This window comes from Acipenser ruthenus, chromosome 3 (genome assembly GCF_902713425.1).
Source record: "Acipenser ruthenus chromosome 3, fAciRut3.2 maternal haplotype, whole genome shotgun sequence".
Classification (NCBI taxonomy): domain Eukaryota; kingdom Metazoa; phylum Chordata; class Actinopteri; order Acipenseriformes; family Acipenseridae; genus Acipenser; species Acipenser ruthenus.
The window spans coordinates 4,247,216-4,262,878 of record NC_081191.1 but is presented as its reverse complement, the minus strand read 5'-3'; the positions used below and the strand labels follow the sequence as shown (position 1 = coordinate 4,262,878).

At 38.9% G+C, this 15,663-nt stretch overlaps 1 protein-coding gene across 1 annotated transcript in view; it reads right to left on the bottom strand.

Moving 5' to 3' along the window:
* Positions 1 to 1,845: 1,845 nt before the first annotated feature.
* Positions 1,846 to 15,663, bottom strand: part of elp2 (elongator acetyltransferase complex subunit 2) — a 33,635-nt gene continuing 19,817 nt past the window's right edge. The window contains exons 15-22 of the mRNA XM_033993527.3: positions 14,909 to 15,004; positions 12,372 to 12,429; positions 10,703 to 10,775; positions 9,722 to 9,914; positions 6,380 to 6,501; positions 5,967 to 6,109; positions 5,675 to 5,788; positions 1,846 to 2,864 (exon numbers count right to left, since the gene is read on the bottom strand). Of these exons, the coding sequence (XP_033849418.3) occupies positions 2,705 to 2,864; positions 5,675 to 5,788; positions 5,967 to 6,109; positions 6,380 to 6,501; positions 9,722 to 9,914; positions 10,703 to 10,775; positions 12,372 to 12,429; positions 14,909 to 15,004 (959 nt within the window). The 3' untranslated portion in view covers positions 1,846 to 2,704. The remainder of the gene's footprint in view (positions 2,865 to 5,674; positions 5,789 to 5,966; positions 6,110 to 6,379; positions 6,502 to 9,721; positions 9,915 to 10,702; positions 10,776 to 12,371; positions 12,430 to 14,908; positions 15,005 to 15,663) is intronic.

Sequence of the window (15,663 nt, the reverse complement as noted above, 5' to 3'; positions counted from 1 at the left end):
TACAGAGACTAGGGTGTGCATCACAACTGCTGCTCCAGAGTCACTTCCAATAGGACCTCGGTTTTACGTCTCAGTTATTATGTAACTGGGAATGAGGCAGACAGGCAGGGCACACATGGTGCTTCACAGACTGGCAATCGGTATCTCAACTCAAAAAAACTGATTTCACCTGTTTTGTTGCTTATTTACTACAAAATATGACTACAAGTTGATGGTTAATTAAAATGCACCTATTGGTATTAGAGAAATGCAGAGCAGAAATGTGAGATGTACACAGTATAAACTTATGAATAGTAAACTACACTAGTAGTCTATGGTTTAGATTTTCAAAGCAGGTCCTATCCCCCCCCCCCACACTCAATTTACTTTTGCGAGATTACAAAACTCCAGGGCCCCTTGAAAGTTAGCTTCTCTGAATCTCATTATAGAGGGGAAATTGGATTGTGTCTCATGAATACTGAAAGAACCAGATTAAACTAACATGTATTGACATGCAGCAGCTGTTTGTAATTCTTAAAATACTTGAGTCCCACCTCTGCTAGGTCACTGTGCAAAAAAGCAGTTACATTGTGATCAAAATAGGTGTCGGTGTCACTAAAGGACCTAATCATACAGGTAATAAAGTGAATTCATACAGTATATTTTACACACCTAGAGAGTAGGCTCGTGCCGATCAACAAGTACAAACAAATATGTGTAATGAGTATGACAATCAAGTAATTCACAAGCAATTTTGTTATTACTTGTATTCTGGAAAAAATATGTAATAAAATGCATTGAAATCAATCCAATAGGGCATTTTTGTTGAGAGTATATTCCCAACAATATACTTTCTAAAAACACACATTACTTAAAAACTTCATATTTTTTTGTTAACAAGCACCTTTCCATCACAATAAATACACACACTCCCGGTGACAGTGCCCGAGTTAAATTACCGAGTCTGTTTTACGAGTATGAGTAGTGGGATCTCTGTACACCCCTACTTGAGATTTGTTTCATAATTACAGTATACTATTATGGAAAGACAAGAACTACATTTCTTTGATGATTTTCATTTATTTTTTATTCATGAGGTTACTTTTATAAAAACTTGTAATACTTTATTACCATACAAATCCTTTCTGAATTTTGAGTCACTACTCAAACGTGTTGAAACAAACTGGTAAAATATTGTATAAACAAGGTCTATGCATTATAGTTTTATTTGTGCGATCCAATTAACCACTGTAACAATTCATTACTGGTTTGCACTGTGTGACTGCAGAGTACACCAAATAAATTATCCTCAGCCAATTGGGGTGTGTTTGTCAGTTTCAAAGTATTCTCCAAATACAGAAAATTAAGGGTCTGAGAGCGAGGTATAAATCTTGAAAAAATAAAAATGAAATAAGATGGCTGCATAATTTCATTGATACATTAAATGTAACACAATTCCAGGTTTTACAATTAAATCTCTGTCAAATGACAGTACCTCAAGCAAAGAGGGTATAACAAAAACAACCAGAATATATACATACTGTAGCTCAATTTCATTGTAAGGCTGGACTGAGGGATGCAAATGCTTGACTCTTTTGAGAATCACTACCGCAAGGGGAATAAAGGTCTCCTTGTGTTCTCACTTTACTGTTGTATCAAATAACCCATTGGCAACCTGCAGCTTTAATCCTCAAATCCTATTATCAAAGCATCTGTATCCAAAGAACTCCAGAGCTTCATTTTAAATACATTTGATCAATGCGAGGGATTATTTAATCTTTCTTCTAGTAGTATGCTTTCATGTGTCAATCATCTGTATACGTGATACAAAAGGGACCTAAACAGTGGTGCATTTTCTGTTAAGTGTTTTGTTTTTTTTTAACAATAGAATAACACTGGAACACAAGAGTACCCTCGATTTATACACAAATGACCATAACCAGCTTTCATTTTATAATGGCAATGAACAGTGTAGCTGTTTGCTTTTAAAGTAGTTGTAACTAACATAATTCATCAATCTTTTGCACTTCCACTAGCGACATAGACCTAAAATGCGCAGCTTTGAAAGAAACACATGCTAAATGCATTTACATTTTAAAACACAATACCTATTGCTACTGTTTCACAGGAAATGCATTATACTTTAACTCCCTGGGAAATTTCGCACCAGCAGTGTTTTCTGGGTCTTAGCACGTTACTGGCTAAAAGCATGCCAGTCAATAAGGGAAGCAGCCGAAAGGTTATTGGCAGGAAATAAACCATTAAAAATGATGGGGACAGTTTCACTCTCCAGGGGAAATGACCAAGCAAGTGCAATACTATCTGGAAGCAACAATATGAACCAGAGGTTTTGTTAAACAAGTTGTCGCACCAGATATCATGATTACTATTACTTTTTTATACATGTTTATAATAATGTGTGTTTCTTTCAAACCTGGACAACTGAGCAAATACAATGAATAGAAGTCCATAATATTAGATACAACCTTTCAGCATTAGTTGGTTTTGAGACGCCATGGGCACTAGACACTCTGAGGATTCCAAATCATCCTTATCGTTCATGTGTAAACTGGAGCACAAGGTAAACAGTTTAAGGCAGTCTGATTAGTGTCACATTACCCACCCCCTGTATTCCACTGAATCCACTGAACAAGCGCCTCTATTTGTGTTAGCGATCAGAAGCACTGAACAACATGCTAAGAGGTAGGTAGTGCCATCTGTTAAGCTAAAGAGCCAGTCTGTTGACATTAAATATCTTCACGCAGTGGTCAGCTCCTGCGCTGGCAAGCTGTATCCACGCACTGTTCCCGCTGTCATCTCCATGGCCTGCTCTGCCCACACGCGGTCTCCAGCACAGGCGCTTGATTGCGAGGGCATGGCACTGGCTGTAGCAAAGGGCAGTCAAGGAAAAAACAGAAACATCCAGAAAACAGCAGTGCACCACATACAGGAGCCATGTCTCCAGACACAAGCGGTCTACAGGAGCCATGTCTCCAGACACAAGCGGTCTACAGGAGCCATGTCTCCAGACACAAGCGGTCTACAGGAGGGAAAGCACTTGTGAAGCTGAATCAAGAATTTCAATGCAGAGTTCCTGAAATGCAGAACGATTTATTTGTACACCACACTGAGCCTATTTTAAAGCTCGAGAATCAGAAAATGCAATATATTTGCCAGAACTCGTGAAGGTCTGTAAAGAACACGACCTGGGACAGCCATTTTTAAAAATGTATTTATTTATTTATTAATGTACTTGCACATTCTCGGACTCGGTAGTTAATGAGAAACGGCATCATGGGAAAGTATCTATACTTAGAATCTTGGAAGACTAAAAATAAATGTAAGGACTGGTTGGTTCCATGAATATTTTTAGAAACTTAAAATGTGTCTTGTTTTTGGTTTTTTTCTATAAAATGCAAATAGATAACAAAACACAGCTCATGGCTTACCTTTTCTGTATTCAAATTTACTACCAATTAATACAGCTTTTTATCGTCTTTGATTTTGAAATTGCTTCACGTTTTTCTCGTCTCACTTGGTATTATGGTAGCTGTATAATGTGACATTGTTTGTTTTTGTGCCCGAAATATAATTTCTCCATTTCATGGGTTTCTGGTTCTCTTTCTTTCACCACTATTTTCTGTGTGTAATTATTTCAAAACCAAACAGAGTTTGCTTAAAGATGTGGACTTCACTTACTTTGAAATGTACTGTATGCTAACACAAGTTTGTGGTTTTAAAATTCTAATATAAATACATTATTTTGTACTTTACATAGACACAAGTAACTTTTACTTGCTCTTTAAATTTTGACATCTAAAATCATACGAAAATGAACAAAGTTACTTATTTTGAATTTTGAGACCCTATTAAGGCACATATTAGGCCCATGATATGCAGGATTTAGACCCCTGCAAAACCCTGAAATTCTTTTTCAGTGGGGGAAGTTGCCACTTGCACCTGCGCTGGGCGAGGATCCCCATACCCCCCTGCCTTCTAGTTGGGATGTCTAGCCTCCTTTAAATGAAAATGAAAAGATTGCTCATGTATGAGCATTGTTAGTTTTCAGAACAAGATCGTTTGAGATTTTGCCAAAGAGACTGGCACCAACCTCATTGAGTAACTACTATTATACATGCTTCATAAGGATAATCCCTGTGGGCCTGCACTGAATAGCAATTGGAATTTGGTGTAGATGCCGCTAAATTCAGTATTCCTGCTAAGACTAACCAAGCTCCTTTGTTTATACTTTCGTTCACATAATTAGTACAACAACTGGCAATCACTTCCAGCTGAAAAACAAATTGCCTTTTTGCAACCCACGGATCGGCAGGATTCCTCAATTACTGGGGTTATTAGGAACGCTAATGACCTCTGAGCACATCTGCTGTTGACAGTTCTACCTGCAATCTTAGATCGAGCTTTGCATTTGGTCTGTACTCTTACAGCACTACATCTGCTGGGGAAGTGGCTTTATTGTACTGGGTGCCAGAGTCACAAGTTCACATTTAGGTACCTACAGTAGAAAATAGTTTCTGGGATAGTGGGGCCAGCTGTGTAAAATGACTTGCACAAAAGGATTCATTGTACCACATTCACGATCGAACTTGACCGAGAGAATCACAAACATCTGAGCACTAACTGTTGCAACCTTCTTAGGTCACAGGTTAAAGTGAAGGGTGCCGTTATATTTTGCACAAACGGATTCCTTAACACAAGTTGCAACCTTAAATGGTTTATTATGAGACATTAGCAGTTGCAGTGGGGACGGTGGATTTGCAAATTCCTAAAAATCGCCCCTCACAGGAATGTTTATTAAGTACCTATATTTTTAATCAAGATTTCACCTGCCAAATGTGTGCGGATTCTAATGTACACCAGAAGTGCATTCTTCTGGATCATAGTAATTAATCAGCACTATAGAGCATTGGATACTATTTTTCTATCTAGAAATAGTGTTTGCCTTTTGTCAAAATATCATCATGCAGAGTTACCTTTCCCGATTGCTCTCATCGTTGATTTTTTGTGTCTCGCTGGATTCATTATTTAGGGGCATGGGAAGTCAGGCGAAGTCAGAGTGACATTGCAGAACTAGAGCTCTTTACAGCCTGCAAGATTAAATTACTTCCTTCACTGCACGGATAAGGAATAAAGACAGTGAAGAAGGTGCACAGGAGAAAGAATGAAAAAAAAAAAAAAAGTTCTCTCCTGGTTATAATATATAATAAGCAAAGACAAGGTTGTTTTACTGTACCGGTAATGGTCTTAACTGAGAACACAGCTGTATCCTATGGTTAAGATATAAACTACTAAAAAAGTCACATGATCCCATTATAAAAGCCATTCTTGATCACAGGTCAAAGCGAAGGGTGCCTTTGATTTTACCCAAGGAGTTTCCAAAACATTGACAACAAAATTAAGTCGGCATCTCAAATGGTTCATGAGATTTTTGTCAGCTGAAATGGAGGTGACGTGACAAGAACATATAGTGGTAAGCCCCCATCACGAGCATGCTTAATGACGGAGAACAAACATAATAGGATATATTAAAAGAAATGGGGTATTTTAAAATTGTTGATGATATAAAGTATTTGATTAAGGCGCATACTCACCGTGCACTGCTGTGGAATTCAAAGGTATTCTAAAACTTTAACAAAGTTAGCTTTCCATACAAAGTTAATAAGTAGAAGGATACAATGTATCCAATTCTCCACAATGAAGCCAGTCTGTTCCTGCAGAGGTATCTCCTGATGGCTTCCATTTGAATAGAATAATCTTCCCACCCTCTAGACCAACTGCCAGGATGTAGCTAAAAAGAATTAAATAAATAAATAAATAAATAAATAAATAAATACAATAAATTTAATACAAGCTACTCTATGCATTCAAACCACGGCGCTTTGTCTGAATGATTCTTGATGTTATTTCTACACACGCTGCCAACGCCAGCATGTGATTCCATCCATTCCTGTCTCTCAGCACAATACCTCTGATCTGGGCTCAACACAGGGGCAAAGCTGACAGCAGTGGCTGCTTCTCCGACATCCAGCACTGAAGAGCAGGGACGAATGGCAACTTCATCGTTCTCTGCTGCATTTTCGGAGGAGTCACAGTTTCCCCATATAATAACCTGTTGAGTTATGGAAAGGAGAATGAAAAAAATAAATAAATAAATAAATAAATAGTCACAACAGTCTTAAAGAGCTGTGAAAAACTCCACATTCCACAATCCCTTTAAAATGAAAACACATCAAGCTGCATTAATGCTTCAACAGTGTGTTGGAAGACCACCTTCTACAGTTAGATTATACCTTAATCTGCAATTAATTTATACCCGAGTTACCGGTTTGTAAGCAATGATATATTATGGAATATTAAAAGAATGAAAGAAAAAAATGACCTTCTTGTCTCGGCTTCCTGTGATAAAATACGTGCTGTCTGGGCTCCAGTCACATGACCAAATGATTCGGCTGTGCACAGAGGTGTTCTTATCGGTGTGTGCATAGAGAGTAAAACAAGGCTCTGGAAGGGGAAAAGAAACAAGCACTGGGAAGGGAGCGCTTTATGTTGAAATGACATTTCAGGTTAGGTTAGGGTCCTTGCAGAAGATGACATGATATATCATCTATAATACTGATTATAGGTAGGGGGTGTCTCCTCAGAATAACACAGTAAAATGAAACACGGACAGGAAAAAAAAAAAGAAAAAGAAACACCCACAAATTATGGATCACAACACACTTATAAAACAGCAAGAAATATCGCTCATCTGACATTGTCAGGTAATATTAAAAAAAAATAAAAAATCACAGCCCAACTTTTGTCTTTATTTTAGTTTTTGGTTAAGTAAATGCTAAAACTGGAGTCATTTAGTAAGGACATTATGCATTATTTTTTTTTTTTTAAATACAGTAACTCATGTAATAATTAATTATCAGGCCCCTCTGTAAAAAAAAAAAAAAAAAAACACAACAAAAATCACCACCAGGTTTTGCTTTTACTCATAAAACCGACAACCATAACTACAGGGGACATGGATGACCTTCAGAACATTCCTGAGGTGTCTGGTAACAGTGACTACGACGTCAGTGCCGATCCACTGTCCTGCCAAAAAATGTGTTTCACACTGTAGCCATGTTCAGCTGGGTGCTCACTCAGCATGCACAAGTCCAGACATTGAGTTTAGATCACAGTGGGAGGAGATTCAAGCACCATTTGTCTCTTCTATTGTGCAGGGCTGTACAGCAGGTCAGGGTCCATGGCAGTCATACCTGAATATCCTAACAGCAGCAATTCCATCTGCAGTAATACATCAGCTATATTACAAAGATGGCAATGCCAGGAGGGTCGTGGCTTCCCCATTATGTTGATTTACTGCAAAAACACAGCTCAAAATACTCCCTCTGTAAGCAACGTTGACTAGGAACTGCCCCAGTGCATGTCAGTTTCTTAGTGTTCAAGCTGGCCAATGTGCTGGTACTAACATCAGCACCCCTCCACCTCCACCTCCTCCTCCTACGTCTTCACAGCTGCCCCCAAGACTCTTCTAGGAGGCACTCTTATCAAACTAGAATATCAATTTGACATCATCCCCACAGAGTCCAGCGGGCAAGGCTAAATCTACTGTACATAGCTAAAATCGCTCTGTAACTTCACTGTTTTTTTTGTTTTCTTTTTAAATTTATTTCTTATTCTCCTTAACTATTTATTTCTGTATTTATAAATCTATAAATATAAGCGTGCGTGTATAAAGAAGGATAGAATGAACTTTGAACTCAAGTTACTTTGGTCTTGACCTCTTAGTTGTGTGAAAGTGAGGCATCATGTTTACAGAGCAGATACAAACCCTACAGTAAATCAGCCATGTCTTCAGAAGGCATGGGAATTGACTTGCACCAATTCACCAAACCAAGACCTCTTCTATACAAGCAGCAGCAATGCAGGATTTATTTCTTGTGTTTGAGAGGTTCAGTAATGTGTGGACAGGACAAGCCACAGAGGTAGACAAAGCCCAAACGTTCTCTATCCTAAATCCTGCGCACCCTGACCAATTCTCTCATATTACCGAATTACAAATGGTACATTGAAATTTCGTTCTGTTTGATATTTTATTTTAAAACACTGAAACTCAAAATCAATTATTGTAAGGTGACATTGGTTTTAGGTTGGGAAATATTTTTAAGAAAAATAAAAAACTGAAATATCTTGCTTGCATAAGTATTTAACCCCTGTGCTGTGGAAGCTCCCAGTTTACACCGATGAAAGAAATTGCCCTAACGAGGACACAATTACCTTTGATTGGCCTCCACCTGTGAACCATTAAAGTTGCTGTCACATTTTCTGGATAAAAATCCCACTGTTGAAGGATCATTGGTCAGGCTGTGAATCTGAAGGAAAATGAAGACCAAAGAGCATTCTACAGAAGTTAGAGATAAAGTAATACACATGCATAGATTAGGGAAAGGGTACAAAATAATATCCAAGTGTTTGGATATCCCAGTGAGCACAGTTGGATCAATAATCAGGAAGTGGAAGCTGCATCACACCACCCAGGCACTGCCAAGAAAAGGCCGTCCCTCAAAACTCAGTGCTCAAACAAGAAGGAGACTTGTGAGAGAAGCCACAGAGAGGCCAACAATCACTTTGAAGGAGCTACAGAGTTCAGTGGCTGGGAGTAGAGTAATGGTGCACCAGTCAACCATATCAAGAGCCCTGCATAACACTGGCCTGTATGGGAGGGTGGCAAGAAAGAAGCCGTTACTCAAAAAGTACCATCTGAAAGCACGTCTGGAGTTTGCCAGAAAGCATGAGAGTGACCCAGCTGCGATGTGGGAAAAGGTTTTGTGGTCAGATGAGACCAAGATAGAGCTTTTTGGCCAAAACTCAAAGCGCTATGTGTGGCGCAAACCTAACACTGCCCATGCATCAAAACAAACCATCCCTACAGTGAAGTATGGTGGTGGCATCATCATGCTGTGGGGATGCTTCTCATCAGCAGGGACTGGGCATCTTGTTAAAATTGAAGGAAGAATGGATGGAGCAAAATACAGGGAAATACTGCAAGAGAACCTGCTTCAGTCTGCTAAAAAACTGAAGCTTGAGAGGAAATTCACCTTTCAGCAGGACAATGATCCCAAGCACAATGCCAAAGCAACACTGGAGTGGCTCAAGAACAAAAAGGTGAATGTCCTACAGTAGCCCAGTCAAAGTCCTGATCTCAATCCCATTGAGAATCTGTGGCACTATTTGAAAATTGCGGTCCACATGTCGTCCAACCAACCTGAACAACCTGGAGCAAATCTGCCAAGAAGAATGGGCCAAAATCACTCTGACACTGTGTGCAAAGCTGGTACATACTTACCCCAAAAGACTTAAAGCTGTTATTGCAGCGAGAGGTGGCTCTACCAAATATTAATGTGTGGGGGTTGAATACTTATGCAAGCAAGATATTTCAGTTTTTTATTTTTCTTAAAAATATTTCCCAACATAAAACCAATGTCACCTTACAATAATTGATTTTGAGTTTCAGTGTTTTAAAATAAAATACCAAACAGAACGAAATTTCAATGTACCATTTGTAATTCAGTAATATGAGAGAATTGGTCAGGGGTCTGAATACTTTTGCAAGGCACTGTATATATAAAAATCCAAACCCTGAGCAGAACCTTGTCACTCACCAGTGCTATAAATGCTTTCTTTCCATTTCCAGAGTCTATCCCCACTGCAACCAGTCAGCACTTACCAGTATCAGACAAGGTCTCATCTTTCTGACTCCACAGAGACCAGGTCCTGTCTCTAGACACAGCCAGGAGGAACCTGCTGTCAGGAGAGAAGGCCATCTGAGTCACTGTGAGGCTGTGCAGGGACAGGCTGTGCAGCTGCTTCCAGCTGGAGGTGCTCCACAGGAGGATTGCTGCATGCTCTGGCTTAGAGGCCTGCAGGGGCAGAGAACACACAGGGGTCTGAAACCGGCACTGGAGACAGAGAGAGAAAGAGACACCAGCGAGCATCCCAAAGAGCATCCAGTAATTCAAAAAAAATATTTACATTATTACTGGTACACAGAAGAGTTGTTTTACTTTAATTAATACTGGAGACAAGATGTTTTGCTACCCAAGTTGTGTTGTGCTTTACTAATATGGTAGCAAATGTTTCAAGGTATAAAATTAGGTTTTAATTAAAAAAAAAAAAAAAAAAAGTGAAGATTTTTATTGGTTGCAAGAATTCCTCACGACAAGCACATGGCTATTGAACTTTTAGTATGATGAAAAAGTGTGTATGTAAAGTACCAACACAAGATATAGCAATGCAACATATATACAGGCGCCCCCACTACTGTATACCCATATCGACTGGGATGCACATCCTGCAAGAGAACTTAAGAGAACAGGCTGCCCTTGCATAATGCTTGGTAACCTTGAAAACACAGCAATCAGTAAGAAGTCAGAGCCTTCAAAGAGCTAGGGTAATGGTTGCCATGTTTGCAGTGGTCAGTGCAACTGGAATGATTACTTGGTATGCTATAGTGCATGAAAAAGCGCTACATAGATGTAAACATTATGACTGTTGTGATCTATGAAGTGCAGAAAACAATAACCCTGTCCTGTGCAGCCCTGAATGTGAATTGTAAACACTGTACACAAACAAATTGAGGAGTTTATAACAAGCTCATGCGTGAAGCAACACGATAAAACAGAAGGTTATTTATTATGACAGGTGTTACCTTGCATGCAGAGGCCACCACTGTTTTTGCGCGATTAGATGCCACACAGAACATTTCATAGCCGTGTCCATACCTGAAAGCAAACACACACACACACACAGTATGAAGCACTTTAACATATACATACATGGTCTGGTAATGTACACTACATAGCAACTACAGGTTAAAGAGATACTTCATATCATCTATATTTTCATACATGTCTTACCTTTGTAATATCCGCAATCATTCTCTATTGTTGTTTCTGCTTGGGTCATTTACAATGTATTTACAAGGTCAACTCCTGGGTCTGCTGGTAAAAAGACCCCGAAGAGCTGGTTGGTAAATGACACCACAGGTGTGCAGCTGTAATTTTCTAGCCCCTCTGGGTAACGGACTGTTAACTCACAGTTGCCACAGGTGCAGATGGCACAGAATTAGAGTTGCACAACCTTCATGGTCATTAGTAAATAATGACCCAAGCAAAAACAGCAAAAGAGAACCACAAAATATACATAATCCTGCAGGATGCTGAACAGGTACCAGTAAGAAGTAAAAAATGTAAATAGTATAAAGTCTCTAAATGTATTCACTGCGTTTTACTTGTCATTTTATTTTTGGTTTCTGCTTTTTCCCCATTACTTCACATGACAAGTACAGCAATTTAGACTACATATTTTAAAATGATTATTCTCTGGGAAAAAAAAAACGATTTCAGCTTTCAGCTTGGTCTAATGTCACAGCAGCATGGCTCTTTAACCCCTGCACCCTACTTTTATTATTCTTCCAACACAACACAAAACATTCACACGATTGGGTAAAGGCTCACTGGGTATATGCGTGCTGCTATTGGTGCATGTCTGCTCTTAAGCAGCCTCCAAGGCAGTGATACAGTTTTCATATACTGTACCCCAAGATTATGCACCACTTGTAGAAAGAAGCTCAGTTTCATCACAATATATACAAAACTGCATCCCGGCACAGGATAACAACAGTTACCATCATGTACAACCTGCCCAGGTACTACTCGTCTGGCATTACTAGTCAACAAAAGGCAGCCAAAGAAACATTTCAAAAGCCTGAGTTTTGGTTAACCAAGGGCTACAGGGAGTTTTAAGGGACTGTTAAGATGCATCTGAAAATGTCAGCTTTAAGGACTGTAAAAACAGATGGGGAGAAGTTGGTACTTTAAATAAAGATAGTAGGCAACAAATACGCAGACACAGGCATTCATTTCAGAGCAAATAGAAAAGGCAAAACACAACAATTAGTTTATTTTTATTCTAATAAATAGGTGATGTCTTATTGAAAAAGATGCTTTGGCAGTCTAATTACTCTAACACATATACTCTTATTGTTTTTATATCAGGTGTGACAATTTCCCCCCCCCAAAAAATAAATACATGAATTAATTAATTGAAGCCATAAAGTTTTCTGCCAAAAACAGTGATGTTTCTGTCTAAGTGGATAACAAACAGGATGTCTTTGTACGTTCATTTTCTATCCTACTTCATTTTCTTATTTATGCTTTGTAATTAAATCTATTTCATCGTTAAGAGTTTTCTAAGGGCAACAAAATGATATTTGATCTCATTGGGCTTAAGAATTTCAGTTTCCAAACTACATAAAGCAAGGCAGACAGTGTATTTGAGTTACAGTAATCATCTAGGTCAGCTTTTCAGAGACTTACAGTTTCTGAACTTCAGGCCACAGTGTGTTCTGTAGGAGGTGATCCTCTGGAGGTGGCTCTGTCCAAATAAAAGCCTAAAATTAGTACAGGTCATGAAAAAAATAAAACTATAACAAGGTGTTACAGAATAAAAACAACCTTAAAATCTTGAAATCTGATTAAAACAGGTCAGTAAATCCTCGAAACAGACATTTCATACAGTGTATCCCCAAACAGCACAAAAACAAAAAGAGGAAATTCAACTACTTCAATGAGAATTCTATACAGTATATACCCTTATACACATTTACCATTTAGCAGCTTTATCATGCTTTTCCCCCCATAGTTACATTATACATGTACCATAGTTTGCCATCTTTATTAATATGCTTTACCATACCTTGTTATTCTTTACAATGTTTTACCATGCTTTCACTATGCTTTATAACACTTTTATATGCTTTTACTGTGGGAAACATTTATAAGTGTAAGAATTCTAATATCAAACAATCAAGTAATCAAGACCAAATGGAAGTGGATTTCAGGAGAAACATTGGCCATGTTCCACGACAATACAAAACCCATGCAGAATAACTGCTGCGTAAATATATTTGTATTTTATTTTTTTATATACAAATCGCCAGATCCCACGTATCATTTGTCTAATCTTATCGATTAACTTTTATTTTTCCCTGTTCTGTTTTTTCCTCCATCTAATTATTCAGCCATCAAATTCTTCTTAATTGACACCAGCTGCTTTGTCTTGCTTCTGTCTTCCATTAACAACTTTGTCTCCTTTGCTTCAGTGCCCCCTTCTGAGCCCAAGGCCACCAGCATTTTAACTTTGTAATTAGAACATTCTTATTTTCTAATTCTTATTTTAGATTTCAGAGCTTTTCCAATCACATCAACGGTAATTACTGCCGCAAGCCTGCAGGGTGTATAGCCACAGCACTCCTGTCGCTTTGCCACCCTAGTGCTGGAATCAGTGCTAGGACTCAATTCATATTATTATTATTATTATTATTATTATTATTATTATTATTATTATTATTATTATTATTAATTTCTTAGCAGACGCCCTTATCCAGAGCGACTTACAATTGTTACAAGATATCACATTATTTTTACATACAATTACATTATTTTTTTACACATTTTTTTTACGTACAATTACCCATTTATACAGAAGGGTTTTTACTGGAGCAATCGAGGTAAAGTACCTTGCTCAAGGGTACAGCAGCAGTGTCCCCCACCAGGGATTGAACCTATGACCCTCCGGTCAAGAGTCCAGAGCCCTAACCACTACGCTACACTGCTGCCCCCATACATACAGGACCTACCATCTACAGCTATGGCCTAAACTTTGCCTCACCCTATAGAATGAACTCATTTTGCTTCATAAAGTCGAATGAAACCTGCTGAATAAGGTTACGTTAATATATTGAATTAGATACTGCTTTGTAGTTTTTCCATATACTTATTGAAAAACTGACAAACTTAAAAATGTTGACATTTTGAAATCTAACGTGAAATACTGTACTACTATCATGGCTTCCAGTAGACTTTTTCGGTATCATTTTGAAGTTTCTTTGATTACATGATGTTAAATGAAAGATCTAAATTATGTTCATGCATGTTTTTTTTGTTTTTTTTTTCTTTTTAATTATGTCTCAATCCTAAAATTCTAGGTGATGCAAAACTTTTGGCCATAGCTATAGTTCCACTAATAACTTATTATGATTTCTTATTTAGCCAATTGGTTCTCCAGTAAGTTGCCATGGAGTTCTGAGACATTTTACTGTATAAGATTATAGGACACCAAACCTCTGTGTATGATGGAATATCATCATAAGTGTACAACAACAAGTGTTATTACAGCTCCCAAGTGGCGCATCCAGTAAATGCACTCGCGTAGAGTGCAGGATGCGCCCTATAGTCTGGACGTCGCCAGTTCAAGTCCAGGCTATTCCTTTGCCGACCGAGGACGGGAGCTCCCAGGGGGCGGTGCACAATTGGCCAAGCGCCACCCGGGGGGAGGGAGGGTTAGGTCGGCCAGGGTGTTCTTGGCTCACCGTGCACCAGCGACCCCTGTAGTCTGGCCGGACGCCTGCGGCTTGCCTGTAAGCTGCCCAGAGCTGCGTTGTCCTCCGACGCTGTAGCTCTGGGTGGCTGCATGGTGAGTCTGCAGTGTGAAAAAAAGCAGTCGGCTGACAGCATACGCTTCGGAGGACAGCGTGTGTTCGTCTTCGCCGCTCCTGAGTCAGCGCAAGGTGGTAGCAGTGAGCTGAGCTAAACAAAAATAATTGGACACTACTAAATTGGGGAGGATACAACAACAACAAAAAAAACTAGTTGGCGACTACTAAATTTAAGAAAAAATAAATAAAATAAAAAAATATGGTCATTAGAGTACCATTGCAGTGTTTCTGCACAAAAGAAAAAATTCAATCAAAATATTTTTTTAAAAAATATTGGCCTGTTTTCAAATTTCCAATCATAGAAGATCACCCCCAAAAACACACAACTTGACTGGCAAGTGTGTGCTGCAGCTCTACCTGTGAGAACGACCGGCTGGAAGTAGGACTCGCTATACTGAGCAGATACACTGGAGAACTGCCCGTCATCCTCAGGGGTCTGAGCACTCCGGTCACCTGTGAAAGACAGGAGGAGAAGGGAAGAAGAAACAAAGCTGGAGTACTGAAAACTCCCTTACTAAAATGCTTAGCTTATCTTTCCTCTAATCACCACCTTCTCCAGAGGAAGGTTATCTATAGGCAGGGGTTCACATAACAGGTACGCATGCGCACCAATAAATAAAAAAAAATGCTACACATGCGCACCAATGGACTTCCGTATTGTTTTTAAGACACAGAGGCGTACCGGCAGAACATTTAACAGGAAAGCATTTTTCATGAAGGCAGAGAGGGTGCTCACTGTGACCCATACCTGCCTAGCTTTTGGATTTTCCCCAGAGACAGGCTTTTCTATTCAGTCTCAGGGTTCCAATTTACTAAATAGTCCCTCCCTGCTAGTGCTATCATTGGCTGCATGAGGTTTTGTCTTACAAAATGGAAAGCGATAGGTGGAATCACTCCAGTTCATAACATCAATCATTTTCTTTTAATGGGCTCTTGAAACAACCAACGATAGCAGGGATTAAGCCATTTTCTATTAAGCTGTCCACTCAAGGAAGAGGGATGCAGTGAAGCTCGCTGAAAAAAATACATTTACTTGAGCATTATATTTAAAATAATATATATATTTTTCCCCCTCAGTTAAATACCGTTGTGCCGTCAAGCTAACATGTTCA